At 41.1% G+C, this 27790-nt stretch overlaps 1 protein-coding gene across 3 annotated transcripts in view; it reads left to right on the top strand.

Annotated features, from left to right (window-relative positions):
- Nucleotides 1–27790, top strand: part of atp9b (ATPase phospholipid transporting 9B) — a 46615-nt gene that overhangs the window by 14479 nt on the left and 4346 nt on the right. For all 3 annotated transcript variants that reach the window (XM_072448137.1, XM_072448138.1, XM_072448139.1), the window contains exons 9-25: nucleotides 536–616; nucleotides 3968–4043; nucleotides 5905–5981; nucleotides 13209–13369; nucleotides 13965–14107; nucleotides 15255–15367; nucleotides 18100–18345; nucleotides 21881–22042; nucleotides 22213–22305; nucleotides 23614–23697; nucleotides 24716–24886; nucleotides 25086–25184; nucleotides 25325–25414; nucleotides 25997–26141; nucleotides 26841–26905; nucleotides 26980–27135; nucleotides 27243–27307. In XM_072448137.1, the coding sequence (XP_072304238.1) occupies nucleotides 536–616; nucleotides 3968–4043; nucleotides 5905–5981; nucleotides 13209–13369; nucleotides 13965–14107; nucleotides 15255–15367; nucleotides 18100–18345; nucleotides 21881–22042; nucleotides 22213–22305; nucleotides 23614–23697; nucleotides 24716–24886; nucleotides 25086–25184; nucleotides 25325–25414; nucleotides 25997–26141; nucleotides 26841–26905; nucleotides 26980–27135; nucleotides 27243–27307 (2027 nt within the window). The remainder of the gene's footprint in view (nucleotides 1–535; nucleotides 617–3967; nucleotides 4044–5904; nucleotides 5982–13208; nucleotides 13370–13964; nucleotides 14108–15254; nucleotides 15368–18099; nucleotides 18346–21880; nucleotides 22043–22212; nucleotides 22306–23613; nucleotides 23698–24715; nucleotides 24887–25085; nucleotides 25185–25324; nucleotides 25415–25996; nucleotides 26142–26840; nucleotides 26906–26979; nucleotides 27136–27242; nucleotides 27308–27790) is intronic.

The raw sequence follows: 27790 nt of genomic DNA on the forward strand, positions 1-27790 counted from the left end.
AATATCAGATTTCATTGAGGCTAGTTTTACAAAACAGCCACAAAAGGTCACAAATCGCAGCTAAATCATACGAGAGGTAGTTATTGATCAGCCTGGGTCTTTGTAATCATGAGGTCGAAGGTAAATCCTTGTTAAAATGAAGCAAGGAATAAAGGAGGAATAAATTCAAATGTTTTTGTTTTCTTATTTGCGTTCAGGAAATCAATATTGAAATACATTTTTATCTGTTTTTAGCCCCGGAAATAATATAAAATAAAGACATGATTGAAGTGAATGTTTTTGACATATTGCCCAGCTCTAGTTTGAGACTTTTCTAGTCTTTAGGTTAACGTTTAAGTATACTTTAGTGCGATAGTGGACTAAAAGTACTGCGTTTTACTAAGGCACCCTCCATGCCACGCTCTGATCCATTTGCACCTTATTTATGGCTCTTGTTGTTTGTTCATTAATACACGCTGTCCCGCGCAAACAAGCAACAGATGAGATTTATAGATTCCACTCTCAGTCCAGTGTGTTCTTTTTTTTTTTGTTTCAGGACCTTTTCTCCATCAAAGCCTTCGTTCACGCCCAGAAGCCGCAGCTGGACATCCACAGTTTCGAGGGCAACTTCACCCGGGTACAGTACCGCCGACGTTTTAACGGCCGCGGAGACAAATGTTTTAGCGCATGCAGATTTTCTTTACAAACCGCTCCGTGTATATCACTGGCCTGTGTTGACAAGTGCCGACAATGGCTTCTTGTGTGTCTACAGTTATCTGCAGCCTTACATCACAGCCCCCCGTTTCCCGTCCATCCCTTCTCACTTGTTGCTTGGTGATATTTTCTTTTTTTTTTTACCCCCTTTTTTCGTCTTGGTTTTTTATTAATAGCAGATTAGCGCAGCCCCCACAGTGAGCAGAACTGCGGCACAAAGGCGACCATTGTGGCTGGCATTCACATTTGGCCACACAGCAGGTTTAGTGAACGAGCATTTCCTCTACTCATTCATCCTCCGCGGCCTTCCTTTGCAGAGCCTGTGCTTTTAGCCCGAGCGCGATGGGAAAAAAAATAGGTTCCCACACGATCCCCGGCAAATGAACTTACCTATTTATGAGGGGTTTTGTTTTTTCTGAAGCGGATGTAGCGGTGGGATAGTTAACCGGGTTCATACAAACCTTATTCAAGCAGGAAAGTAAAGATATTGGATTGTTATGACATTTTAATCATGGTGTGAAAATGTGGTATTGTTTGGTATTCAGTAATTCAGCTGATTCTAAATTGAGATTTAATTTTAAGGTGCACAATGTAACTTTTCTTTTTCTTTGGGGGGGTTTGCCACCTGCTTGTTTCCATGGAGATGTCATCACTTTGCTTGCAATGTCCCAGAGAATGGTGTTAAACATGTCAATCTTTCATTCGTTCAATTACAGGACTATTTATTGCTTTAAGAAATGCCTTGAAAAATGTGCATTCTTACTTTGAGCTGGGTCGCCGCTCCACAGATGTGACCTGTAACTTGTAGCGTCACCTGCTTGCCCTGTGGCGGACCCAATCAGAGAAGTGACGTGGTGCAAATGGATGTTTTATTATTCATGCTGATCTGTGGGGGAAAAGTGTAAATATATGAGAATTGTAACCCAAAAATTCAATCATTTTTTGATCTTAATTTCATTTTTAGATTACATCATTTATCCCTCCAGGGGCAATAAATAATACATAGTAAAAGCGCGGGGGGGGGGGGGGGGGGGGGGACACAAATGGAGTCAAATATATTGGGTCTGCATTTTTACAAGAAGAAGAATCTTGGGTGCCACTGAGTTATGAAGCCCTGATTTAAGACGCCAATGTCAGTGCGGTCAAGCGTTCTCTGACCTGCCATTTATTTTTCATGCACCTCTCTCTGTCAGAGTGGACCGGCCGGATGTGGCTGCTTAGGTATCATAATTATCATATCAGTCGAGCAATTTGAGACGAAACCGGAGCCCTGGGCCTGGGCACTCCTGACTCAAGCCGTTTTCACCTTTCGTCTTTATTTAAGGGAGCGAGTAAGGAGTGGGCAAGTGAAACGGGACGCCCCCCCAGAGACGCGTTTATCTGCGAAATCTCATCTATGCGCTCGCTCCGTACTGTTTTTAAAGGAGCCCGTATCGCCCGGCCAAATCTACGGCAGCGATTGATGAAGAGGCTACTGTATTATTGCTACGGCAGGTGCGACTGGACAGGGATGAGACGAGAGGGACACGGCAGGTGTTACTATAGTTACTGTTACTGTACTGCCTGAAGAAAAAGACAATGACATATAACAGCCATTCGCGTTAGGGATGTGATTTCAGTCGTCTGTGATATCGGAGGGTTTCCCCATGTATTGATTTTCGGTCTAGTATAACATTTTGCTGATATTTGGCACCAATATTTTTGTGCCCATTTGTCGTTGCAGTTTGGTGCATCAGATTTGTCTTTTTGAACAGATTAATGAGTGAAAATGGAAATAGAAGAGCAATTAGCACACAACTGTCTGTCTACACAACCATGCAACACATGATTTTACATCCCAGATATTGTAAGATTTATTTAAATTATTATTTCATATAGTTCTTATAGTTTATTTTTTACGTTATGTTTTGCCCGCGGCCCAGCCTGAGCGTCGAAATTTGGCCCACGGCCCAAAATGAGTTTGACACCCCTGCTATAGAGGGATAAATGTATTTGTGATCTAGCAGTTTAGGTGTTTCTTTTACTTTTTAACGTGGTTTTAGTTAAAGGTGGTATGGACGTTTTTTTTCAGCAAATTTTTTATCATATTTCCTCGTGGCGTGGATAAATCATTTGTCCTGCCACGTATCAATCATAAAACGCACCTGTCGCTCACCTGCAGCCGCGTCAGGCTCGTCCCCACGTTTCCGCGTGCCTAAGCGCTTGGATCTATCATAATATAGTTCCCTCAGTGTACGGGGCAAAATGAAGACGGAGAAAGACAGTTCGAGCTGACTCAGAAGTGGACAGAAATCTACGGGAGACGAGCGATGCGATGCGCTCGTCTCCCGTAACATCTCCAAGAAAATGTCCTTGGGATGAGACCTGCACCGATGCTATTCCTTAACACATAGAGAACACAATTCAACTTAGAATATGAAACGACACAGAAATATCAGACATTTGTATGGCAAGCTTGGAAGAAAACGCTGGGCTGTGTCAGCCAGGCCGTTGTAAGGAGCCTGGCTGAACCTCCTGCGTCTCACCCCGTTTTTTCCCATGCTGGTTGGTTTTATTAGATATTCTGGAATAGGCGGATCACATTTCTCATTGGTCAGCCTCACATCAAGGCACTTGGTATTTTTCCGTAGAGATCAAGCCTTGGGTAAACATTACCCAAACTCCTCTGGGCTGTCACCCCCCCTAGGGTAAACATCCTTTGGCCCATATTTACGACCCCTTCACTGCAGTTTGTCACACACCCGTTCTTCTCTTAGACTAATAATGCAGATAAAATATCACTATTATGCAGATAAAATACATGACAGAAATATAATCATATATGCACATTTTATCACACTCCGTTACGTTAATAAACAAACGCATGTGTGTGTTGTATCAGTCCGCACGGGGAAGTGCGCATGCGCACTTCCGCCTGCGTTCTCAAATCGCCGAAAAATCGTCCATACCGCCTTTAATGTATCTCCATGGACGTTTTGCACGGCTGCTGTCGGTTTTGGCCGTTCGATCCTGAGTTCTATTCGGCCTCGATCATTCACTCTCTCAAAAACATGGCCGCCGATCTGTGCCAGCGGCGTGTACGCAGTCACTAAGATACCACAGTCACACATGAAGCTGGTGAAGTGTCGTGGCCAAAGCTCAGAACGGAGCCAGGATCAAACTTAAACCGTACGACTTATCCCTGGTCGTTTGCGGTTTATTGCGCTGAACATCAACACTGTCACGATTCTTAAAAACTTTTGTAACTTTAGATGAATGTTTGCCACTTTTCCAGGAGGACATCGACCCTCAGATTCACGAGAGTCTGAGCATCGAGAACACGCTGTGGGCCAGCACTGTGGTCGCTTCAGGTCGGTACCGCTCTATGTTTATTCTTAGGAGATCGAATGTTTAAATTGCAGGTTTTTTATTGCGTAAAAATGACCATGCACAAGTTGGGTTTTTACTGTGAGTCGCCAAAAGTAATAACAGCTCTATGGATACAAAAAGTAACATAATACAGCTAAATAATAAACTCTAACTGCCTTAAACCAAAGATTCAAGGTGCTTTCTTTCCTCTTTCCTTGTAATATAATGACATTGAGGCCAGTAGCACAGACTCCGCCCCCGTGGTTCGTCACGTGTCCCTTGCATTCCTCCAGTTCGCTCGCGCTGACGTAACGCTGCGAGCGTCGGTTGTGACAGTCGAGAGTGCGGCTGCTGTTTTGGGCCGCGGCCACAGATCGACCCGCGGTCTGCGCCTCGGCTTGACCTTCAACACCAGAACCTGCTTCTCTCAACAATTACATCATCGGCTGCTCGGGAATCTGTCCCGGGTCCCCGAGCGCCCGGCTCCTCCAGAGGCAAGAATATTTAGAGAAGATCCAATAAGAGGCCGCTCCGTTTGCTGCTAATGAGCGTTTATTGAATCACACCAAACCGTTCATGTTCAAATATAAGCTGCCATACCATAAAAGTACTAGAAGTTCATAACAAATATTAGATTAAGAGACTTGAAAATAATGTAGATTTTATTAGAGCATTTTTAACTCGATTATGATGATAAATTGGTGATTTCCAAGACATTTTGTTTGGTCCAAAGATATAAACAATGTTCTTCGATTTAATTATGATATAGATTTTGGTTAACTATATATTTATTTTAATTTTTTTGCAATTTTGTCAATGTAGTTTAGCATTTATGATATGTATTTTAGTAAATCTGGCTAATTAATCAAAATTGTGATCAAACAGAGATCAAATTATTTAAAATGTCTTGATAATTGCTTGTTTTTTTGTAGTTAAGAAATAAATTTGTCTATTTTTTGTCATATATGGCACTGACTTAAAGCTTAAAGTCTTGTTTACATTGTTGAAATTCATATGTAAATCCAATAGTAAAAGTTTTCTAAAAGACGACGTATAATTACTGACAAAGATACGGAGAGAGAAAATTGCGATAAACTTTTAGACATTTCTTGGCATTTCTCCGTATTTTCCCGGTCACGTTTTTGGGCTGTACCTCTGGTTCTGGGACGCCGGTGTCTTCCCTCCCGCTCCAGCTGTGACGAGAGAATTAGCCTGTGCTTTATTCAAATTGAAACCTTTTGTACACGCTGAGACCGCGGCCATTTCTCACGTCCCTGTTCGCTCTCTCATTCGTCTTCTGCTGTATTCTCATTAGCGGTCTATGGGCCTTAGGTGGGTTCAGTCTGTGCAGTGGCCAAAATGAGGAGGAAAAAGCCAAATAATCAAGTTTTCGTGTCAAAGTAAAGCAACTAAACAACATGTCTTGGAAAAAAATACCGTATTTGGGGCCAAAATGTACTTTACTTTACTTGATCATTAAAAGCTTCCATCCAAGCTTTCTTTTGCTAATGTTTAACTTTTAGGGCTTGTATTCAGGTTTATTAGCAGTTTTTTCCCACAAGGTTCATTTAATATTAATGCTCTGTTAATCCTTTGTAATTGGACAATGTAATGAATTGGCAAATAAAGATGGCGGCCTATTGATCGGGCTTATAAGCTTCCCGTGGTTCATTGAGAGTCTAAACGTATTAAAAACCTCTATCTCGGGCCCTCGTTGTGTTCCTCCGGTGCAGTTCATCTTACTTGACCAAGATTAGTGTGCGTTTGTTTACGTGGGGGAGGCGGCGGCGGCGGGGGCCCGGCGGGGCAGAGTTGGGGGGCACTTAATGAGCTACATTACTTTTCTTGTCCTCTGGTTGGCAGGCACCGTCATCGGGGTTGTGATCTACACCGGCAAAGAGACCAGGAGCGTTCTCAACACGTCCTACGCCAAGAACAAGGTGAATGCACCAAGAGGTTTGGGGATTTCACTCACAGAACACGGCTCGCGCTCCACGAAGGGTTAGCGAAGACATCAAGACATTTTTAAGGAAAGAGTTTATCCTTGGGTTTCAGAATGTGACCACAGACAGTCATCATTTAAAACCAAATAATGTATCTTTTGATTGGGGAAAAAGTCCTTGCCTAATAAGGGAAAACTCATGATGGGTGAGATATCGGTTCCTGTATCAGTATCGTGAGAATGCAAGGTTTTCCTAGATATTTGTATTGTACATTTTGTTCATATTTGGCATCAGTATGTTTTGTAAGCTGCCCCAGTCTCTGTGCCTTTTTGTCATTCCCAGTTTGTCCTCAGTGTATCAGTTTTGCTACAGACTAATGAGTAAAAAGGGAAATAGAAGAGCAAATAAGCAAAAATGTGGCTTTATGGTTACACGATCATGCAGCAAATGATTTTAAATCCTATATTAATACATTTTGTTCTGAACTTTGTGGCCTTAGTTGGAACCATCCTTGTTATTTTTGATTTTTGTATTTTATTTCTTTGTAGAGTTGGCTGTTTGGGAATCCTGATAATAAACTAATAACTTCACGTTCTACTCTGCAAATAGAACATCTGTCAATTGAAATGTCAATTAAAAGTTCTGGGGAGGATTCATGTAATTAACAAAGGATAAAGGTGCACTGTGACCCTGGAGACAGTTCCCTGGTTTCTGCCCACGGCTCCTAACACGTGTCTCCAGGATGAGACAAATGCAAGGGACAGATGTCTATTTTTATTAGCGCACTCTTAAGACTCGCCCAACCTCGTATGGAAGCCTCACAATATAATCATAAGAACTGAGAAGAATCGTGGGCAGCAACAATGTGTCATTTCTGTTCAATCTATTCTCTAAAAAAGTTAAACTACGTGTAAAGTACTTTTTTATCAGGCTGTTCATGACTGTTTCATTCAGGAAGTTTCATTGAAAATCCGTTAGACTTTGTGAATCAAAGCAAATTTCACCTGACTAACTATAAAATCATGATGTTTCTTCTCATTATAATTGTAATTTCAGTCCAGTGAAATCTAACCTAGATGTAGTTTAATCGCGTCATCATAACTAACATCTGATTGTATCACTTTATTCTGGTATTGCCACGTCGCGCTGTGGATCGACGGTCTTGGGTGGCCACAGAAGCACAAACAGAAGCACAAACAGAATCACAAACATAATCACAAACAAACACAAACAGCTCAAAAATAGCCTCTGTTCTCCCCGTCGCCGCCCTGCTCGCGTCCCCCCGCCTCTTATCACCAATCAATCACTTCCACAAGGTGCTTTTTTTAACCTTGACTTTCCAGATAAAGTTAGACCTGTCAATGCGAAAGGTCAGCGCTCGTGGCTAATTAACCAAAAGGGAAATTAACTAATCAAGGATTTAAATGACATTTTCAGCCAAAAGTTAATCCCACAGAATCCCCATTGAGTTTTTGTCCCCCGATCGAGGAGATTAATGAATATTTGTAAGATTTAGTCCGATAGATTTGGACTGATAAACCCCGGTCGACTGATAAAAGCCGATCTTAACCTGTGCTGAAATGATTTACACTCTACAGTAGTGTCACAATATCCAGAGTTACCATTATTGTTAATCGATGCTTTTATGATCATTTACCCTTATCGACACAATGACCAAACGTAATACATGAGCGTTCCTCTAGTTTGTAACCAGCTTTATCAAGTCAAACTTTCTGAATGATAAAGTTAAGTTAATCTAACATAAACGAGCAGATAAGAGTACTTCAAATTTATTTTTTAGTGTAGATTTAGATCAGAGACAATTAAAATAATCAAAGTATAATAATCTTAATCTTTATTTGAATTGTACACACTCTCGTGCACAGACCAAAGTAGTCCCTGTAATACCAGTGTTTATGCAGTTTTTATGCACATTATTCATTCTTTCTTTCTGCCACCAACGTCTGTTTTACCCAAAGACTCGACGGCCGTGTGCAGTGACCAGCTACAAATGTACTCGCTGTAATATCTGAACATACTTACTATCGCCCACAGTTCCCTGGCCATATTAAGCTCTTTACTTGATCTTCTTGTTGACGCCTCGCACTTTTATTAAAGCTGATGCTGATGCGGTCGGGCGAGTGTTTTGTGTACGATCGGCAGCTGAGAGGAATTCAATATTTCAAGGAGATGATGTCAGAAGTGCCAATACGGAGACTGAGGGGGGGAAAGTCGATACGGTGTGGTCTACTGCGACTCCCGGCGTTTTGGCCCCTTATAATCTGTTGTGACACTGTCCTGGACAAAGGCAGGAGCTGATCAATGCCCCTGGACGGACTCGGACGCACTGCTTTGTTCGGAAAGGGGAGAGACGGACCGGCATCACAGAGCGGAGACGATGTAATCTGACAAACGGCCGCCCCCCAATACAGACTGGTTCATTCTAACATGGCCACGATTCAATACTCGCACGTCCAGCCTCGAGTCGAGTGAGAAGTAGTGCACCGCGACCTCAGAGATCTATTTAAAACGTCAATACAAATGTACATATCGCTGCTTAAATGTGGGAGATGTTTGGTTGGAAATGTATCTTCAAGCAGTGAACTTCTTTATCTTTAAATCACCTTAAAATCAGTTTATTTTGCCAGTGTTGTTCACCTTTATTTGCGACATCACTACCGTATTTTCCGGAGTATAAGTCGCCCCAAAAATGCATAATAGAAAAGACAAATAAGTGGCACTGGAGTATCAGTCGCATTTTTGGGGGAAATTTATTTGATAAAATCCAAGACCGAGAACAGACATTTAATCTTGAAATGCAATTTAAAATTATAACTGATTAGAGAACATGGTGAATAGGTATACGTATGCTAACGCTAACACCTTCAGCTACATGACGCACAGACAGAACTGTGGTAAGTGTCTGATATGTTAACGTAACATATTAACAGTTATTCAGATAACTATAGCATAAAGAACATGCTAACAGGTTTACCAAAGCATCAGTTTTACCCCAAATCACTAAATCCATTGAATTCTTCTTCCTCTGTGTCACTTCTAAACAACTCCACAAACTCCGGAGGAAGAGGAAGTCGCTTCTGCGTCGCTTAGAGCCTAGAGCGCCCTCTTGTGGTTGTCATGTGAAAATAATGAATAATATCACATCGTCCTGGTCAAAACTATGTAAAAAGGTCTTATCCGGAAAATACGGTTGTAGAATCTATTTTGTTAGGTTTTTGTTCGTTTGATACGCTATTGCTGACAATATTTAAGATAAGATAAGATAAGATATTCCTTTATTGTCCCACATGGGGAAATTTCATTGGTGCAACGCAGGTAGATACAGAGGCAGATCCAGAAGAAAAGAACAGATCACTTAACAGATTTAACGTTGTAAAATAGGTCCAAAAAACATGGATGAGGCACCAGGGGTCAGTAAAGAAACAAATGCTTTCCTTTTTTTTGTTGGCAGCCATTACTCGTGTCCCTCTTTCCACGTATTATTTTGTTTGGCGCTGCCGGGCAACAGTAAATACGTTCTATACAGTCGACAAAGCTGTTTCAAAGCCGCCCAGAGAAGTTGTTTTTTGCGTATGAACATGGAACATTTAATGCAAATACCGTCGTTTAATATTTCAATAGTGAGACTTTTCTCTAGTTCTCCATTTAAATTGACTGAATTCCCACTTAACCGGGAATGCCGCTCCGTAGCCGTCAGAAATGGGTAATATAATACATAATAATACAAACCAATCCAACTTCATTCACAAAGCTCGACGAGACAGACTATAGAATTAGCAATGGATGAGTTAAAATCGCGGGCAAAGCAGTGGAGTTTTAAGGGAAGATTTTACTCTAAGGGATAAAGACGGGGACAATTCTCTCCAGTTACTCCTTTTGCCTTTGTTTGGACAATAGTGAGAGTTGATCAATCTAAGTAGACGGACACAGACTCGCTCTTTGTTTGAACCACTCCGACAGACCACAATGTTATTTGACAAAAGACTATTGCAGAGTTTATTTGAACAAATCCACAATCCAATACTCGCCTGTCTGCTTTTAAACAGTCCCAGGCAGTGGAGTTGTTTACCGCCCGCTTATAAATCAATTTCACTTAATTTTCCGGACTCGACGTGAACCAAACGCTAGTTGCAGACCACTGAATATTCATGCGCTCTAAGCCTTTATCAGATTTCACACATATGCAAAAATACGAGCCACACAGGCAGACCCGATCTTTGCTTTCACTTTTAATAGCCGTGCGATGAATGGGCTAAAATATGCACTTTTATTCATTGATAACATCTTTAGCTCGTGGTAATTGAGTCCCTTTCCCGTCGTCTGAATGAATAATGACTTCATCCGATCCCTGGCAAAAGCTCGGGAAGTTTAGACCGGCCATTGTCCGCGGCGGAGGGGGGATGCTTTCTGCTTTTCCAGGCGTGCACTGCGGTCGCTCCCCTCCTCTTTCCGTCTTAATTTTTCTTCATTTTAATCCACCCCAAACCCCCTATTTTTCTCAATAGCTCAACCATGAACCATCATGTTAGGGAGGCACCGGCTCGGGACGACATGCCCGCCCCAGCCCTCAGTCTCTGCTGCTGCTCTGTGATTTGGATTCAAATGAAGACGTACAAAGTTGTTAGGCGTCTTTTATTAGTTCATTCATATAGAAAATAATACAAAGACTAATGCATAGAAAGAGTAAATATAAAGTGCGACCAAATACAATTTAAATTGAATTAAACCGTCAGTCCAATGTTGTGAATTTTAACACTTGTAGATTTGTGCATTTTAAGTAGATTGTGGCACAATAGTATTTGCATAATAAAACAAATGTCTGATTTTTTTTTTTTTTTTTTTTGTCTCATTTTGAGCTCTAAGCCAGGACCAAATCTGAGAAAAGGCATAAACTACAATCAGAAGTAAACCAGGTCCAGGTCTGAACAAGACTAAATCTCACTAAATAAACTTTGATTGTCCAAAAACGAACCAGCATTTTGTTTTTGGACAAAGGCTGGGGATGTCACGATATAAAGTTAGAAATAACACCTACATCCTAAGATTTTTATAAGAGATCTTCTACTGAGAGTGTTTTTCAAACTTCCTATAAGTTATTTGTTCTTTTCTTCTGTATCTATCTCTGTATCTACCTGCGTTGCATCAATGGAATTTCCCCATGTGGGACAATAAAGGATTATCTTATCTTATCTTATTTTATGATTATTCACGATTTTTGCCACATGAAAACTTTTATTGCTTTACAAAATCAAACTGGATAAAAAAAAAAAGTGTAATTAATTTCATCAGTCAAAAAAAAGCACTTTTTTGGAGTGGAGCTTATTATATTATAACTTTAATAATCACGATTATGGTGAGTTCAGACCACAGCATCCAAAGTCGCACGAGACGCTCGACGTCTACATTTGAAGGGAGACGCTTTGGACGACCAGCATGTCCAGTTGTTGTGTTTCCCGGTGTTGCTGTTCTCTTGGTGTTGCTGTTCTCTTGGTGTTGCTGTTCTCTTGGTGTTGCTGTTCTCTTGGTGTTGCTGTTCTCTTGGTGTTGCTGTTCTCTTGGTGTTGGTGCTGCTGTTCTCTTGGTGTTGCTGTTCTCTTGGTGTTGCTGTTCTCTTGGTGTTGCTGTTCTCTTGGTGTTGCTGTTCTCTTGGTGTTGCTGTTCTCTTGGTGTTGCTGTTCTCTTGGTGTTGCTGTTCTCTTGGTGTTGCTGTTCTCTTGGTGTTGCTGTTCTCTTGGTGTTGCTGTTCTCTTGGTGTTGCTGTTCTCTTGGTGTGATGGCAGTCCAGGTTGAGGCCGTGGCTTTGGTGTAATGTCTTTACAAAGTCTAAAAACGAGGCAATTGGCTCGGGGGCTTGTCTGGCGCCACCAGATACTTCAGAGGTGAGCAGAGTTTAGTGAATATCATCATCCAAGAGCTGCGTTTGACAGGTGCAGGGTTTGTTTTGGTCCGTCTTCCGGGTAATGAAATGCGTGTGTGCGTCATTGGAGTGTAATCTCTTTGGTTGCCGTGCTGCGTCGGCCGACAAAAGCTCAGTTTTGTTTAACTTCTGTGTCACAAAACACAACTTTGAATGTAAAGTGGACACCCTGACGCCGCAGTGTGAACGCTACATTATCGATTAACTCCAACATCTCTAGTCCAGGCATATTTGCTGTAATGTTGATTAGTAATTTTTGGGCCTGAAATAATTAAATTAAAGATAAATATGTTAATTAATTAAACAAAATGAATGTGTAAAATGTAAACAATAATTCAATAATAATTAAAATCTCTTTAATATAAATGCAAATCTGACATGTCATCAGAAGAGGTTCGTGCACCACACTTTGCAAACCCTAGAGGAATGCTTGATCTTTTTGCACAGTCCCGCCCCTCCTCCCCTCTTTTCCTCTTCTTCCTTGTTCTTTTATTTGCCAGGCTACCGATGTTACGTTGTGCTGTTTTTGTAAGCGTGGTGCGTCACTTGAAAAGGAGCTCTGTGTTGCGGGAGAAAAGGGGGAAGGCCGTTGCTTTATTTGGCGTCTTTTTCCCACATGCTCCATTGGCTGCAACAGACACTCGAAAAATAAAGGACAACTCTGACCCGCTTTTTGTCCGATTCAAACTCAAGAAGCGTCTCAATATGGGAACTCTTCTATTTATTTCTGAGCCCTCTTCAGACCCCCCCGTGCATTCAGCGAGGAAATAAAGCTGTTTGTCTATTTTTGTGCTGGGTTTGGTAAATAAACATATGCGGTTTTGGGTGGAAAAATCAAAGGCATATTCAGTTTTTTTCATTTTCCGAGCAAAACAAGCAAACATCATTTATTACCAGCGTCGTGCATGATTTCCACGTCATTGTTTTCGAAGGCACAAGTTGTCATTTTAGTTTTCAAACGTTTTTGCAAAAGTTTGTTGTTGCTGAAATGGCTAATAGCGTCCCATATTTTCAGTTTTGTTTTTTTTCTACTTCAAGGCGTCTGTGCCCCAAGTAATTATATATTAAAAAAACCAAATGGTTGCCAACAAAGACACAGTTTGTATCACTTTTGAACAGTAAATGGAGTCAGTATTTTATAAATGCACATACAGATGGGAAAGAAATGGTGCGTTTTTGTAATTTTAGCTCTTTAGACGCTTTAGAAACACAAACGGATAATGTATGTATCGAAGCACTATAAAGAGGCCACTGCTGTATGTGAACAGTTTAATGTCTCGTGACAGGTGGGGCTTTTGGACCTGGAGCTGAACCGTCTGACCAAAGCGCTGTTCCTGGCTCAGGTGGTCCTGTCCGTGGTGATGGTCGCTCTGCAGGGCTTCAGCGGGCCCTGGTTCAGAAACCTCTTCCGATTCGTTGTGCTCTTCTCATACATCATTCCCATCAGGTAAACATGACGCAATGTAAATATGGATTACCTTTTGGAATGGGAATTTTATGTTCAGAATTGTTTGGAGCTGGGACGTTTTATTATCTCTATGGACTTCAAGCTGGTGGACCTGATTGTTAAAGTGCATTTGCAGCTTTAGAAGGGACGGCAAAACAAAACAGGGGTGAAGTACACACCCCAAAATATATTTTAGCGACGTAGCTGGTGCTTTATTCCAGATTTGAGAACCATAAAATGTTTTACAATTGGACACAGACGGCGCACAGTGGTCTGATTTTGACACAAATTTGCTGCTTTTGCAATATACTTTATGGGGGAAGCTTTTTTATTTTTTTACCTCAGTTATTAAAAAGTCCTCAGCTTTAAAGTTCAGCGGCTCAGTTTAGATTTGACAGTATATTCATAACTAAATTGCAGGAACGTTTAAGGAAGCAGGTTTTGATGATAAACATGGGTAAAATGTTTCATACAAACATTTAAACTCTCTCAAATGCTGAATGGCTGATTAGTTGTTCAAATAATGAGTAAACTTGTAATTTCCAGATGTATTTATCCTCTAAAACATGGCTAAAATGTGTTTGTTTGTGTGCAGTTTGCGTGTGAACCTGGACATGGGGAAAGCAGCGTATGGATGGATGATCATGAAGGATGAGAACATTCCCGGGACGGTGGTGAGGACCAGTACCATCCCAGAGGAGCTCGGGCGGCTGGTCTACCTCCTCACAGACAAGACGGGTACAATCAAAGCATGTCATCCTAAATGTACACAACAACACCACTGATAATGTACAGTTTAATGTAATGGGCAGCCCAAAGGTACAGTATACTAGCAGGAAACATCAGAAGAAGTTAGTTTGGACAGTTACTCAATTTTGTTTTCTTTTAGGGTAAGAAATGAGATCAAAACTGTCTGTTTATGTTTTATTTTTCTTCTTCAGTTACTCCAAATCACTGTACTTTGATGGCATCTTCTGCTGCCTTTGATAACCAGAATAAGAGGGAGTGAAAGATATGGATGTATTCATAAAAAGACAAAACAGTTCTATGACTAAAAACAATCAAAAATTAAAAGTGGAGACATTTAAAAACGATTCTGGTATTTTCTAGTCACACTTGGAGGTGAGATATCTCCAAAAAATATTATAATAACTCAAAAAGAGACAAAAACATCAAGTGTAATAAAAAAACGGAGGTATAAAGTGATATTTCTGCTCTTTTTGTGGTTAATTTATTGATCCTTTCACGTTTTGTGCAATACTTGAACCTCAACCATGACATTTACGAACACATTTCAGCACACTCCTGATTGTGTCTGAAAACATTCACCACTAAGATAATGCAATATTCATTTTTTGTCAATCTTGCCCACCCCAATCACACGTTTTGTCCTGCACGTTTGCCCATACACCTGCAATGACCTGGTTTAGTTCAAACAAAGGGCGTTGCTTTTCTAATGCAGGACACAGCGATGTTAGTGATGGGCTGCTGTGGTGGTCCTAACACGGCCCTCCGTCTCTGCTCATCCTGGCCTGTGCAGATTAGCTGAGAGCTCCATTAATCTGTTGGGGTTGGTGTGTGCTTTACCTCTTCACTCAAACAATCAATGCTTTAGATTCACTTATCCACGACTCTCTAATGTTTTGAAGTTAGGGCACGGGGCAGATAAGAGGGCTCTATCAGCGCACACAGGCATGAAATTAAGTGATGGGCCTGTTTTGGGACTGCAGAGACCGTACGGCCCACACTGATCGTTTTCTTTACATGTTTCTATTGTGACAACACTGGACGTATCAAAATGGTCAATACCAACAATGTACAAGCTGCTTTTTGACCGATTCTGGCGTTTGACCAAGAAATCTTAACTCTTTCTCTTGAACTTCAGGAACTCTGACACAGAACGAAATGATCTTCAAGCGGCTTCACCTGGGAACAGTGTCGTACGGCACCGACACAATGGACGAGATCCAGAGCCACATCATTCAGTCGTATGCACAGGTGAGCAGCAACAGTACTTATTTACTTACGGGGTAACTATGGCCGGTAACTATGGTCATTCTACAAAACACTTTTACATGAATATAGCGTAAAAACGACGATGATAAAATGTCAGACCTGATTTTGATTCTAAGGAAAAGGCTCAATACCAAATTTGATACAGCAGCTACTATTTAAAATCCTCAACATAATGTGCTTTTCAACACAAAATCATCAGTCTATTTGTTCTAAAACTATGTTGGAACGGTTCAGCATAAATGTTTTTGTTTTCAGTATCAATACTTGCTCAAATTAGTATTTACTGTATTTTCCGGACTATAAGTCTCACTGGAGTATAAGTTGCACTGGAGTGTGAAATGCGGTTGCAAGTGTGAAAATAACAAATAATATCACATTTAAGTCGCTTTGCAGTATAATTATATATATTATAACTATATAAGTATACAAGTATTAAAATAAGTTGCACCCCGGCCAAAACTGTGAAAAAAGGTGCGACTTATAATCCTGAAAATATGGTATTTTTATACTAGTTCTTGTATCAATAATTGATACAAGAACTAGTATAAAAAATACCATATTATTGGCCAGAGAAGCCATGGCAGCCACATCTCTGTCAAACAGCCCAAAGGCAGCTATAGTTGCGTTTAGTGAATGAATAATGTGACGTAAAAGTGTCTGCGAGAGTATAATGAAAAAAACACTATATGCATGCAATTCTTTATTACTAATTATTTTTTTATTATGTCGAGTCAAAAGAAACTTTAAACATGTAAAATGTATTCGTTCGTACACATTTCTGTTACTGTTATGGAAGTCTGTGAAGGGTTTGAAGAATGATTAAACCAGTTTGTTGCGTTGACACGACATGACATCCTCCAGTAAAAGAGCCGTGTTGTTAATTCATCATCATGTCCTCCCCGTGCAAGCGTACTGTAAGTGCGTCCCTCTCCCGGCGGTTCAGAGCCGCCCGTGACAAAACGATATTGTTCAGTGTCTGCTCGGAACAGCTGCTCCTCTCACAAACCATCTGTGCCGAGCCTCGTGCGAGCAGAAATGACTGAGCCTTTTTACGCACTCGCACTCACAGCCGAGCGAAGAGGGACAACGACTAAGAGTGGAGTTTGTAAGTAAAGACCAGCACGCCAGGAGTCATTCAAGGATCAATGGAAGTGTAATAGGGGCGATATTATTCACAGAAACGAACATTTCCATAACAATATGTTCACAAAGCGTCAGGAATGTGCTAAATGTGTCCGTAAAATGTCTTGGTTGAGGTTCAAATCTTGCACAAAATGAAGTGAACGAACCATAAAATGATCCTAAAAGGTCAGAAATACCCTTGTTCGGCAGATTACACTTGATGTTTTGTTTCTTTGTAGCTCGTTTTCATTTGGAATTATAGATATTACACTTGATATTCTAAATTTGCATGTCTCCAAAACAATAAGTGCGATATTAAGTTGATATATCTCCCACCTGTGCCTAGTATTGACAATTTACACTGGAAATCTTGGGTTTTCCCCTTGAATTAAACAACTTTTAATCAATTTTCAACATTCTGAATATGCTACATTTTGTTGTAGGTAATTTCATCAGTCTAACCTCTCATCCCTTTCTCACAATCTCTTCTCTCAGACTTTCTCTTTAACTACATCCATAAATCTCTTCTTTGGTCTTCCTCTAGGCCTCTTGTTAATAACAGAACCTCTGCGTTTTCTTTTCACTATATTCACTTTCTCTCCTCTGTGCATGTCCAAACCACATCCAAAACAGAGTACACACACAAACTTCATCTATTAAACTGTACAACATGCCTTTAGTACAATCACCAGGCAAAACTACAGACATGATGTGAATCTATTTTTAATTGTGTGAAACCCTCGTCGATCCCTCTCATTTGTTCTGGGTGAAGGTTGTCATGTTTTGTCCTCTTTCCTCCCGTGGGAGCGTTATGATGAACGCCTCGGTGACCACAGCTGCTCGTGGGCTGCCGGCCGCCGCGTTAAATGGATGGCCCGTGTCGACATAAAAAAGCAGATATGACGGGATAAATATGGTGATACTCTCCCAGCTGAAAACCTGTCATTGTGAATTATCCACCAGGCGGAGGTTAAAGACGCTGTCAAATCATGTCCCGGCCCAAGGGGAGGAAATGACTGAACTGTGGCATGACGGGGGAGTCTGAGCTGCGGCTCATGGGTTTGTGTGGTGCAGTTCAATACTTGGAGGATTGCTCCACTACATGCCCACGCCACGTAACTGTAAGGTTCCTGGTCTGAACTGTCATGCAAAAACCACTATATATGATGTAGTTAATTATGTATCGACTATAATACTAACCAACTAGGATGAATACATTGTTTAGAATTTGTGTAAATTTGGATTTGGCTGTGGGTTTGTTTAAATATTATAACACCACTTAAAGTAAATTTCAGAGTTTGTTTTGAAGAAATGACTTATTATCTTCATGTATTTATCATTATACATTCGTTTTCAATCCTTCAGACTTTATTTGCGCTTTACAGAAGCAACAACTGAACCAAAGTGCTTTCCATAAACATTTCCATACATTAAAAGATGTAAAATCGAGTCCAAGTCCAACTGTTTTGTACTCAAGACTATTGTAAACAAAGACGTCAAATCAGTTTTCAATAAATTCCAACAATTTATTGAGAACCTTCTTTCTTTCTTGATATATATTTATATCTTTTGGATTGTTGTCTGTAACCCAGGCGCCGTCCCAGCCCTCCAGTGGCAGCACCAGCGCCGCCACGCCGTCCAGGAAGCCCCAGGCGTCGGCCCCAAAGGTGCGCAAGTCTGTGAGCAGCCGGATCCACGAGGCGGTGAAGGCCATCGCCCTGTGCCACAACGTCACCCCCGTGTACGAGAGCCACGTGAACGGAGAGCCCGAGACCACCGAGGCCGACCAGGACTTCAGCGACGACAACCGGACCTACCAGGCCTCCAGTCCCGACGAGGTGAGAGAAAAGCAGAGGCCAGTGCCGCCTACTTCCCCGTTCTTCACGCTATATTGTGCCGTCAAACCAAACGTGTACATGTATTTGTGTTACTAATAGTTTATTCTACTTTCTATTATTAATATCTCTCAAATATACTTGTAACTTCCAGAGCAAAATCTAGTTTTCAGATGATTCTGCAGAAATCCTCTCTACTTTTTGGCTTATTTTTGTAAGGTCTTGGCGACGTAAAAAGTTAATCAATTGGAGTTCAATATTGCAGTAAAGTTGGCACATTTCTTAAGATGGTTATTTACTTAAACCATTTAACCTTCCTAAATCCAACCTTAAGGATGTATAAACACGTGTCATTGTTCTGATGACCCCAAGTCTGGCAAAATATGTGAAATGAGAAAATGCAGTGATAAAGTAAATGTATAACCTGCTGGATCATAAAAAATAAATGGTGTAACAAAAATAAGCCCCGTTAGACTGTTAAACTTGATGTACTTGGTTATTATTACTAGTGCGCTGCCACATTAATTTGTAAACACTAAACCACAGTCATCCTAACCTGTAATTGTACCGCTCTTATGTTTCATCCGGACAATTAAAAGATCTCTACTGTTACTGTCCTGAGGGATTAGTTACACGGGATGAAGTGTACTTTCCACATCTTCACAAATCAATCATATAAAGCTACTCTCCGAAAATCTATTTATCTGTAAACTGTCACAACAAGTGGATTTTGTGACATTTTAAGGTTCTCTCTGCAACTTTTCTTTAAAATATGAATATTGGCGACATGACGAGCTGTTAAATAAAAATATCTAGTCTTTTAAATAAGGCTTTCAGAATTATATTTTTGTGGTCAATTTTACAGTCCATTCACTTTTTATGCAATGTCTAACCTCAACCACAACATTTACAGACACATTTTGGCACATTTCTGTTGGATACTATACTATTGACAGAATATTCTCATTGGGATCATAGAAAACGTACACATAATTGTCTATATCCTGTGTTTTTCTACCTGAATCTATTGCAAAACTATTAGATGTTAGTTATAATTAGTAGTATTAAGTTCTAGTTAATTATTTACAGTTACGTCCGTGTACATTTTCCAATTTACACTGAATCATTTGTTTCTGTGGATGCGCTGTAGGCTCTGAGCCGGAGTGACTTTACAGATAAATCCAGTCTTTCACTTCCTGTCAGCGCCGCTCCTCCCACTTTGATGTTTATATTTATTTGTACCTTTGTCCGCTTCACTCCGTCGCCGTTGCTTTTGTCCAGCGCCGCTCTGGAGTGATCAATATTTAATTTTCGGGCAGAGACGGCGCTTTGCCTCGTCTCGTCACCGCGGTTTCATTGACCGCGCGGCGTCTGATCTTTGTCGAGTTTATGTTTTGGGTTTGCCCAGCTCCTCGCTGCGCCGCTCTAACGTAATAAGGTGTCTTTAAGGAGATGAAGCGGGCGGGTCACAGGGGTCGCGGTGGGGTTGCCGAACCTGCTGCGAAACTGTGTGACCTTTGAACTCTGTGAAATCTGGAGCATGTGATTGTTTAATGACTGTTTATGAAAGTCTTTTACTGTCGAACTCCTCGTCACATGTTTTCGAGGCGTTCGTTTAAATCTGCAGTTAGAACATTAGCCGGGATGAATTCTTGTGAGACTGAGCCGCGCCTTATGCTCCGTTTGGGCTCGAAACTGCCGTGGAACAAAGCATTTGAACCGATCACAGGGCAGCAGAGGTCAAAGGCCAAGCTCTCAGAGAAAACTGCGGATGTACCAAGGCTTTTTTTGGCTCAATTATGGACTATTTTATTAAGTTGAGAGAAGTGTTGAGATCTCTGCTTTTCCCCTAACTGTATTGGCTCAAGTTTTATTTATCAGACTCTAATTCTTGCTGTATTGTCGTTACGCTTTGGCCAATCAGCTTAAAGAATTTGACTGAATCTTAGGCCTTTTTCCAGCACATTCACTGTCACTGATGCCAGATTTGTAGAGTTCAATCTGGCTTCTGCAACAAAAGTGGTACTCACAGAATAAGATACTAATAAAATGTACAATTATTATAAAAAAGATGTATAAAAGTCAATAAACTAAGTGCATAGTGCCTTACCTGATGCCTAGACTTGGTGCCGACTTCACTGACGGCAAAAAGACCAAAAGGCTGAACTATGTGAATATTTCTCGCTGCTTGAAATAAATATTGGTGTTGGTCTAATCATGGTTGTTCTTTCCTCTTCCCTTTAACTGTGAGTAAAAGCTTGAAATGCTTTGGAAGGCGCTGAAATGGGCCTGGAGCAGGTTCAGTCACTATCGGCCTCCGCCTCCTCTGTGCCGTGTAATGAGTCGCAGATGTGTGTTAGTAAATATAGGCAGCTCTTTCTCCGCGGCTCAAAGGGGAGCAGGAGAAATGATGGCTATTAACAGGAAGTCCCAATTTGTAGGTCAGAGTATAATAACAAGCGTTGAGTGTCTAAATTGAAAATGAAGCCATTGAGGGTGGAGTGGTGCAGCTGAGCTCTGAGGGCCGTGGTTCCTGTGCCGAGAAAAGAGGAAGAAAGCAGAAAAACACTTCTGTCTCTACAGCTGAAGAGACTCAGAGACGCACTCTCCCAGGACGACGGATCACAGAGCACCGGACAACTATACTTTACACAGTGTTTGTTCAAAATGTGTGTGGGCCATTTACAAAGCTTTAGACATGTGTAAGTCAGTGAAATGTAAGGACTATTGGGGTTTGGGATGCAAGGTTTTTGTGCATATTTGTGTAAGAATCTTGTAAAATCTCTTGTTTTACGCATCAATGTTGGTAATTCTATGTGAATTCTAAGTTAATTCAAACATGTCTTTTCAGTCTTTCAGAAAAATATATATACAAGACAAGAAATTTTATTGTAACCATTTGGGAATATTTGGCCATATAAGTAAGAATTAACAATGTACTATTGCATGACTGTATAATAATAAAAATAATATAAGATAATATATTCCTTTATTGTCCCACATCGGGAAATTTCATTGGTGCAACGCAGGTAGATACAGAGGTAGATACAGAAGAACAGATCACTTATAGGAAGTCTGAAAAACACTTTCAGTAGAAGATCTCCTATAAATATGTATGTAGCCTGAAATAGATATATCAAAATTTATATAATTTTGTTGGTCGTTTTGAAGATATGCACAATTTTAAATATCAATTACATCGTTTATTATAAAAAATGCTTCAAAAAAGCGTATTTAAAATGGAAAAATGTCATTATATACAAGGTGATATTCTTGCACTTTAGTAATTTAACATTTCACATTTGTCTTCTAATGAAACCTCAACTAATGGACACGTTTGACCACATTTTTGTTGGATTGACATAATTCTGCCTGGATATTGTCATCAGGGAAAAAACATTGTGATATGAATTGATGTCAATGTCGCTCACCCATAATCCTGAATATACTTTGTGTACAAAACAAATTCTATACATACTCTGCTAAAATAGAGTACTCTTTCATACCTCTGTCTTATGTGTCCTGTTCCTGCCTGTAGGTGGCGCTGGTGCGGTGGACAGAGAGCGTGGGTCTGACCCTGGTGAACCGGGACCTGGGCTCTCTCCAGCTGAGGACTCCCTCGGGACAGATCCTCTCCTTCCTCATCCTCCAGATCTTCCCCTTCACCTCAGAGAGCAAGAGGATGGGCATCATCGTCAGGGTGGGTCCAACTCCAGTCCATCTTCTCTTCTCTTCAGAGGGACACAATAGTCTGTTGTGACTCCAACGTGATGGACGTTGAAGATTGCAGTTTGACTTTGTGTTTTTATCGCTGCTTATTGTAAGTGTGTGTTGTTTTCTTACTGGTCTTTATGGTGTGTTCTGCTGCAGGAGGAGTCGACTGAAGACATCACTTTTTACATGAAAGGAGCAGACGTGGCCATGGCCAGTATCGTCCAGTACAACGACTGGCTGGAAGAAGAGGTAACTTTATATCCGACGGATTAAACACTTCTAATCGAATATCTATCCAGAGATTTGTCCGTCTAGTGTCGAGTCATTCATAATTATGTTACCGGAATACATTTTTGAATCATTTTTATTCAACCAGGTGATAAACTAATTGAAATCTAATCCTCTTTTTCAAGGATCGAAGTAAAAAAAATTGCAGCACAGTCAATCATTCGATCAATATAACTTATCCCGAGGAGCAATTTAAGCTTTCAGTTAAAATACAAGAATAAGAGAATAAGATAAGAAAAACTTAAGTGTTAAACTGACCCCATGTAGACGAGCAGGTTAACGGTCAGATCTGTGGAGAGGTGACCCCGCTCTCACCAAGAAGGTTTTTCGAGCCATTTTTTGCCAATAACACGCCTGTAATTGAATGTATGTATTATAGACATGTTAATGCTACATTAATACTACAGTGGGACATTCCAGGCAAAGCGGTATACAAGGATGTGAAGTTACATGGTGCATCTTTAACAAATTAAAACAAATTGTCCTCAAAATGACATCCATAAACGGAAAACGTGACTGAAACTGAACAATTTCACATCAAAATAACAGCTTTGACACTTGATACATTGTTCAACTGTTTATAAATGACTTAATCTTTATAGATCCACAAGAGAAAACAAGTCCCGAGTTTAGGGCAATGTCTACTTTCCCTTTTAACAGTGTCTTTTCACTTTATTTGATTAGATTTATTCACCTTTTATTTAAGCAGGAAAGTGATTCAGCGTCTCTTTTTCAGGGAGGAGCCAATTGTACACGTTTTTAGTGCCAAAGCCTCGGCGCTCGCGACATCTCCATCCCGTCAGACTGTTTGATGCCGGGCGCTCGTGTGCATATGTTCATAATTATATTGGCATTATTGAGCCTGTTAGCACCGCGGGCAGCTGTAGATTTAATTAGCGACCTAGATAAAGTTGCAGTAATTACAGTATGTCATATTCAGAACAATGGCGTGTTGCCGCCGCCCTGTTGGCGCTAATGGGCCCTTCTTTAAATCAGCACAACGCCACGGTCAATAACCAATCAACATTTGTCCCATCGGTGTTTGATGTGAAGAATAAACCGCCCTCTGCCGCCTCGCTTTACTGTGTGTCATCTCCAGAGCCACTGTTATACGCCATCGATCGCATTTTTACTGTTGGAAATAATATGTTGCTATTGATGACCCCGTGGTGTGTTGTTATTGGCAACGGCATCTGCTAATTAGTGACCTGAATAAAAGCCCGTTTGTGTTTTGTGACGGACGCCTGATAGTTTTCTGTGTGTTTTCAGTGTGGAAACATGGCCAGGGAAGGACTGCGGACGCTGGTCGTGTCCAAGAAGTCGCTGTCGGAGGAGCAGTACCAGGACTTTGAGGTGAAAGTGAAAACATGAGGACGGTTTAAGTTTAGTTCAGAATCAGAATACTGTATTGATCCTCGAGAGAAAATAGTCAGTTGCTCTAGCTCCAGTAAATACCCAAGATACAAAACTATACCGTATCTGTATACACTGTAGAATAAATGTGCATTGATATTAATTTGCCGAAATATTTTAGAGAATAGTTTAAAAAATATGTGTGTATATAGTTTTACCTACAAAATGAGATTAACAAAAGTAGGTTTTGATCAAATATACAGGCGATATAAAATAAAGAGGTAAACTTTAAACTTCAATTTTTGGGTCTGTTTTGAGCTGGTATTAAACACCCAGTTACTCAGAATCTTATAGTATAGTCTAATAACTGAAATATACACTTATATATATATACACAATATACCCCAAAGTGTTCACACTCTGGACATGTGTATACAAAATGATGCTATTTAGTGAGAAAAAAAAGTTGATGTAATCTGAAGGACAAAGTATTAAATAATTCACATAATCTGGTATTTTTTAATGGAAAAACATAAAAATTAGACAAACTGAAGGAGCGGACCAAGAAACAAATGATGAAAGGCTTGAATATTGTAAACATAAAGCTTTTGTCACTTGTAGATTTACAGCGTGAAGAGGAAAAGGTTATAATCAGTTGACTCAGCTGACTGACTGAGTAACTGACTGACTGACGGACTGAGTAACTGACTGAGTAACTGACGGACTGACCGACTGAGTAACTGACTGACGGACTGAGTACCTGACGGACTGACGGACTGAGTAACTGACGGACTGACCGACTGAGTAACTGACTGACGGACTGAGTACCTGACGGACTGACGGACTGAGTAACTGACGGACTGACCGACTGAGTAACTGACTGACGGACTGAGTAACTGACTGACTGACTGAGTAACTGACTGAGTAACTGACTGACTGACGGACTGAGTAACTGACAGAGTACATCCCACCTCTGTTCATGTGCCCGTCTTCATTAACCGTCCCACGTGCCGTTCAGAACCGGTACAACCAGGCGAAGCTGAGCATCCACGACCGCGGGCTGAAGGTGGCGGCAGTGGTGGAGAGTCTGGAGCGGGAGATGGAGCTGCTCTGTCTGACCGGAGTGGAGGACCAGCTTCAGGCCGACGTCAGGCCCACTCTGGAGCTGCTGAGGAACGCCGGCATCAAGGTGGGATTCAAAAGGATGGAACTAAGACCTTAAGGAACAAGAACAGAAGAACAGTGTATGAGACCTTAAAGGCAGTCTACAGTGTCCAGTCTTATGCCAGTTGTGTTGAACCGTCTCCTGAGAAACATTTAAGCTTAGTAAAATGTAAAATGACATTATTTATATGTGTTCTCAAACTTTTACACATGATTCTTTCCAGATTTGGATGTTGACCGGTGACAAACTGGAGACGGCCACCTGCATCGCCAAGAGCTCTCACCTCGTCTCCAGGAACCAGGACATCCACGTTTTCAAACCCGTACGCGCCTCTCCTTCCTGGTCACTGCAATAACACGTCCACTTAAGCTGCAGACACTGGGCTCTTATGTTGTTGTTGTTGTTGTTGTTGCTAATCGTGTTATGCTAATATGCTAATCGTGCGCCGTGGCTCTTGAGCAGGTGTCGAACCGCGGAGAGGCCCATCTGGAGCTGAACGCCTTCAGGAGGAAACACGACTGTGCTCTGGTCATCTCGGGAGACTCCTTAGAGGTGCTACACTCCTCCTTTCAAACAGACATGTTCAGACATTTGGTTGGCATGAGAAGGTCTGTGTAAATTGATTAAAACTTTGTAGCTGGTTTGGGGAAGATGCCCATGTTTGTTACTCTTTAATTTCTCAATACTTGCAAATGAGGAATCGAGAGGAGACCACTTTTGGCATTAAACTTGGCACAAACTTGGTGAATAAAGTAAAATACATACACAAATGGGGCTGAAACTAATGATTGATCAAAATCTGGAATTCTTTATTTGAATTGAAAAAAAAAAAAAAAAGTTTTTCCCTTGATTAGTCTCATTAAAATGCTGAGTACCGTATTTTCCGCACTATAAGGCGCACTTAAAAGCCTTATAATCCAGTGTGCCTTATATACGGATTAATTCTGGTTGTATTTACTGACCTCGACGCGATTTTGTGTGGTACATGTTTTGTTTCGCTTAATGCGCCTTATATATGAAAAAAAAAAATCCAAAATTGATCATTCATTGACAGTACGCCTTATAGTGCGGAGAATACGGTACCTGGACATATGGAACTCGGATCTCCAGCTACAGTTGTGTCGTGTGTCGCAGGTGTGTTTGCGTTACTACGAGCACGAGTTTGTGGAGCTGGCGTGCCAGTGTCCGGCAGTGGTCTGCTGTCGCTGCTCTCCCACGCAGAAGGCCCAGATCGTCACACTCCTCCAGCAGCACACGGACAACAGGACCTGCGCCATAGGTCGGCCACGCCCACAGAGCTACACACTGATACCTTACTTATCTGTACCCGCGATACAGTTAGATTTGCCTGTGTTCATGACAAATGTAAATGGGTTTTCAATGTTTTTTGTGTATGTTAGACCATAAACGATACAGATTTTTAATTGTTGAAGTTAAGCAAAAAAGGACAAATTTCTTTCTCCAAACCACCCGCTTTTACTGAGGATTGGCTGTGGATCTGTGGAGCCTGAGCCGATCATTGATGATTTAGAAATGATTAATTGCGCTGTCCTACATATACTTATACATATACATATATATCTATTTTTCCACTGAAGAATACAGGATATATGCCAGATCCTTAACACAAATTACAAGCTTTTCATCATTTATTGACAGTTGAAGCAGGGATTCAGGCATAATCAAACGAAGCGATTTGTTTAGTCTATTCAAATGGGTACGAGCTAAAATACTACATCTAAAATACATGAGAGTACAGGAAATGACCAAACCCCCTTTACACAGGCTAAAACTTTGTAAATGCAGATTGATTTTCCCGTCATTTCTTACCGTAATCATACTTTTGCATTGAATTAGTCTATTTAATTACGTTATGTCCATACATTTAATGACAGTGTTTTTGTTTTCTGCACAGACCTTTAGCACGTACTTTAGAGCGTCTTTTTTGTCACTAATATTCATGTTTTTCTTGCTTCAGGCGACGGGGGAAACGACGTGAGCATGATTCAAGCTGCAGACTGTGGCATTGGCATCGAGGGAAAGGTGAGGCTCCTTCACGGACACGTTTACCACAGTTTCCACCTGCGTTTACCAGTTTGCGTCCGTGCGTTCTCCAGGAGGGCAAACAGGCCTCGCTCGCCGCAGACTTCTCCATCACTCAGTTCAAGCACATCGGCCGCCTGCTGATGGTCCACGGCAGGAACAGCTACAAGCGCTCGGCCGCCCTGGGGCAGTTTGTGATGCACCGTGGAATGATCATCTCCACCATGCAGGTACGACGCCCGGCCTCTGACACCTGCCTCTGACACCGGCCTCTTGACGCGCCACAGGAGGGTGTGAGCTTGAATCCCTCCTTTTAACCTGTTGCCTTCTCCTCCAGGCGGTTTTCTCTTCCATTTTCTTCTTTGCCTCGGTGCCGTTGTACCAGGGGTTCCTCATGGTCGGGTGAGTGCACGACTGGACTAAAGCATCGTGTTATTTATGTTTTCAGTCCAGACACGGCTCATTTTCAACGTCCGGGAGTATTAACATCTGAGAGGAGACTGAAACACACTTTGCTAATGCTAAGCTGATGCATGCGTTTCAGGACTTGATTGTATAATACTAAAGAGAATGTTGATACTCTTTTTAGACCTGGCAGAGCAGTGGGGTATTGTGAGATTAACTACAGTTCCATCATTTTTGTATAAGTACTCAACTTTTTAATTGATTAAAGTATATTCTAGGGAAATGAGGTAAAACACAATAAACTACTAAAATTAATACTACTTCTGAACTCATTTCTGATGTTTTATTGTGCACTGAGGGTCCCAAATTGGGTGTTTATTTTGAGGGTCCTGGCCTGAAGCTTTTGGGACCCCTGACTTCCTTCTGATAATGTTACCTGAATGAACTGCAGTTGTGCCAGTTTGTCAAATACAACAATTC

The sequence above is a fragment of the Eucyclogobius newberryi genome, unplaced genomic scaffold (genome assembly GCF_026437365.1).
Source record: "Eucyclogobius newberryi isolate DKJ021-1_F unplaced genomic scaffold, fEucNew1.0.hap1 SCAF_16, whole genome shotgun sequence".
Lineage (NCBI taxonomy): Eukaryota > Metazoa > Chordata > Actinopteri > Gobiiformes > Gobiidae > Eucyclogobius > Eucyclogobius newberryi.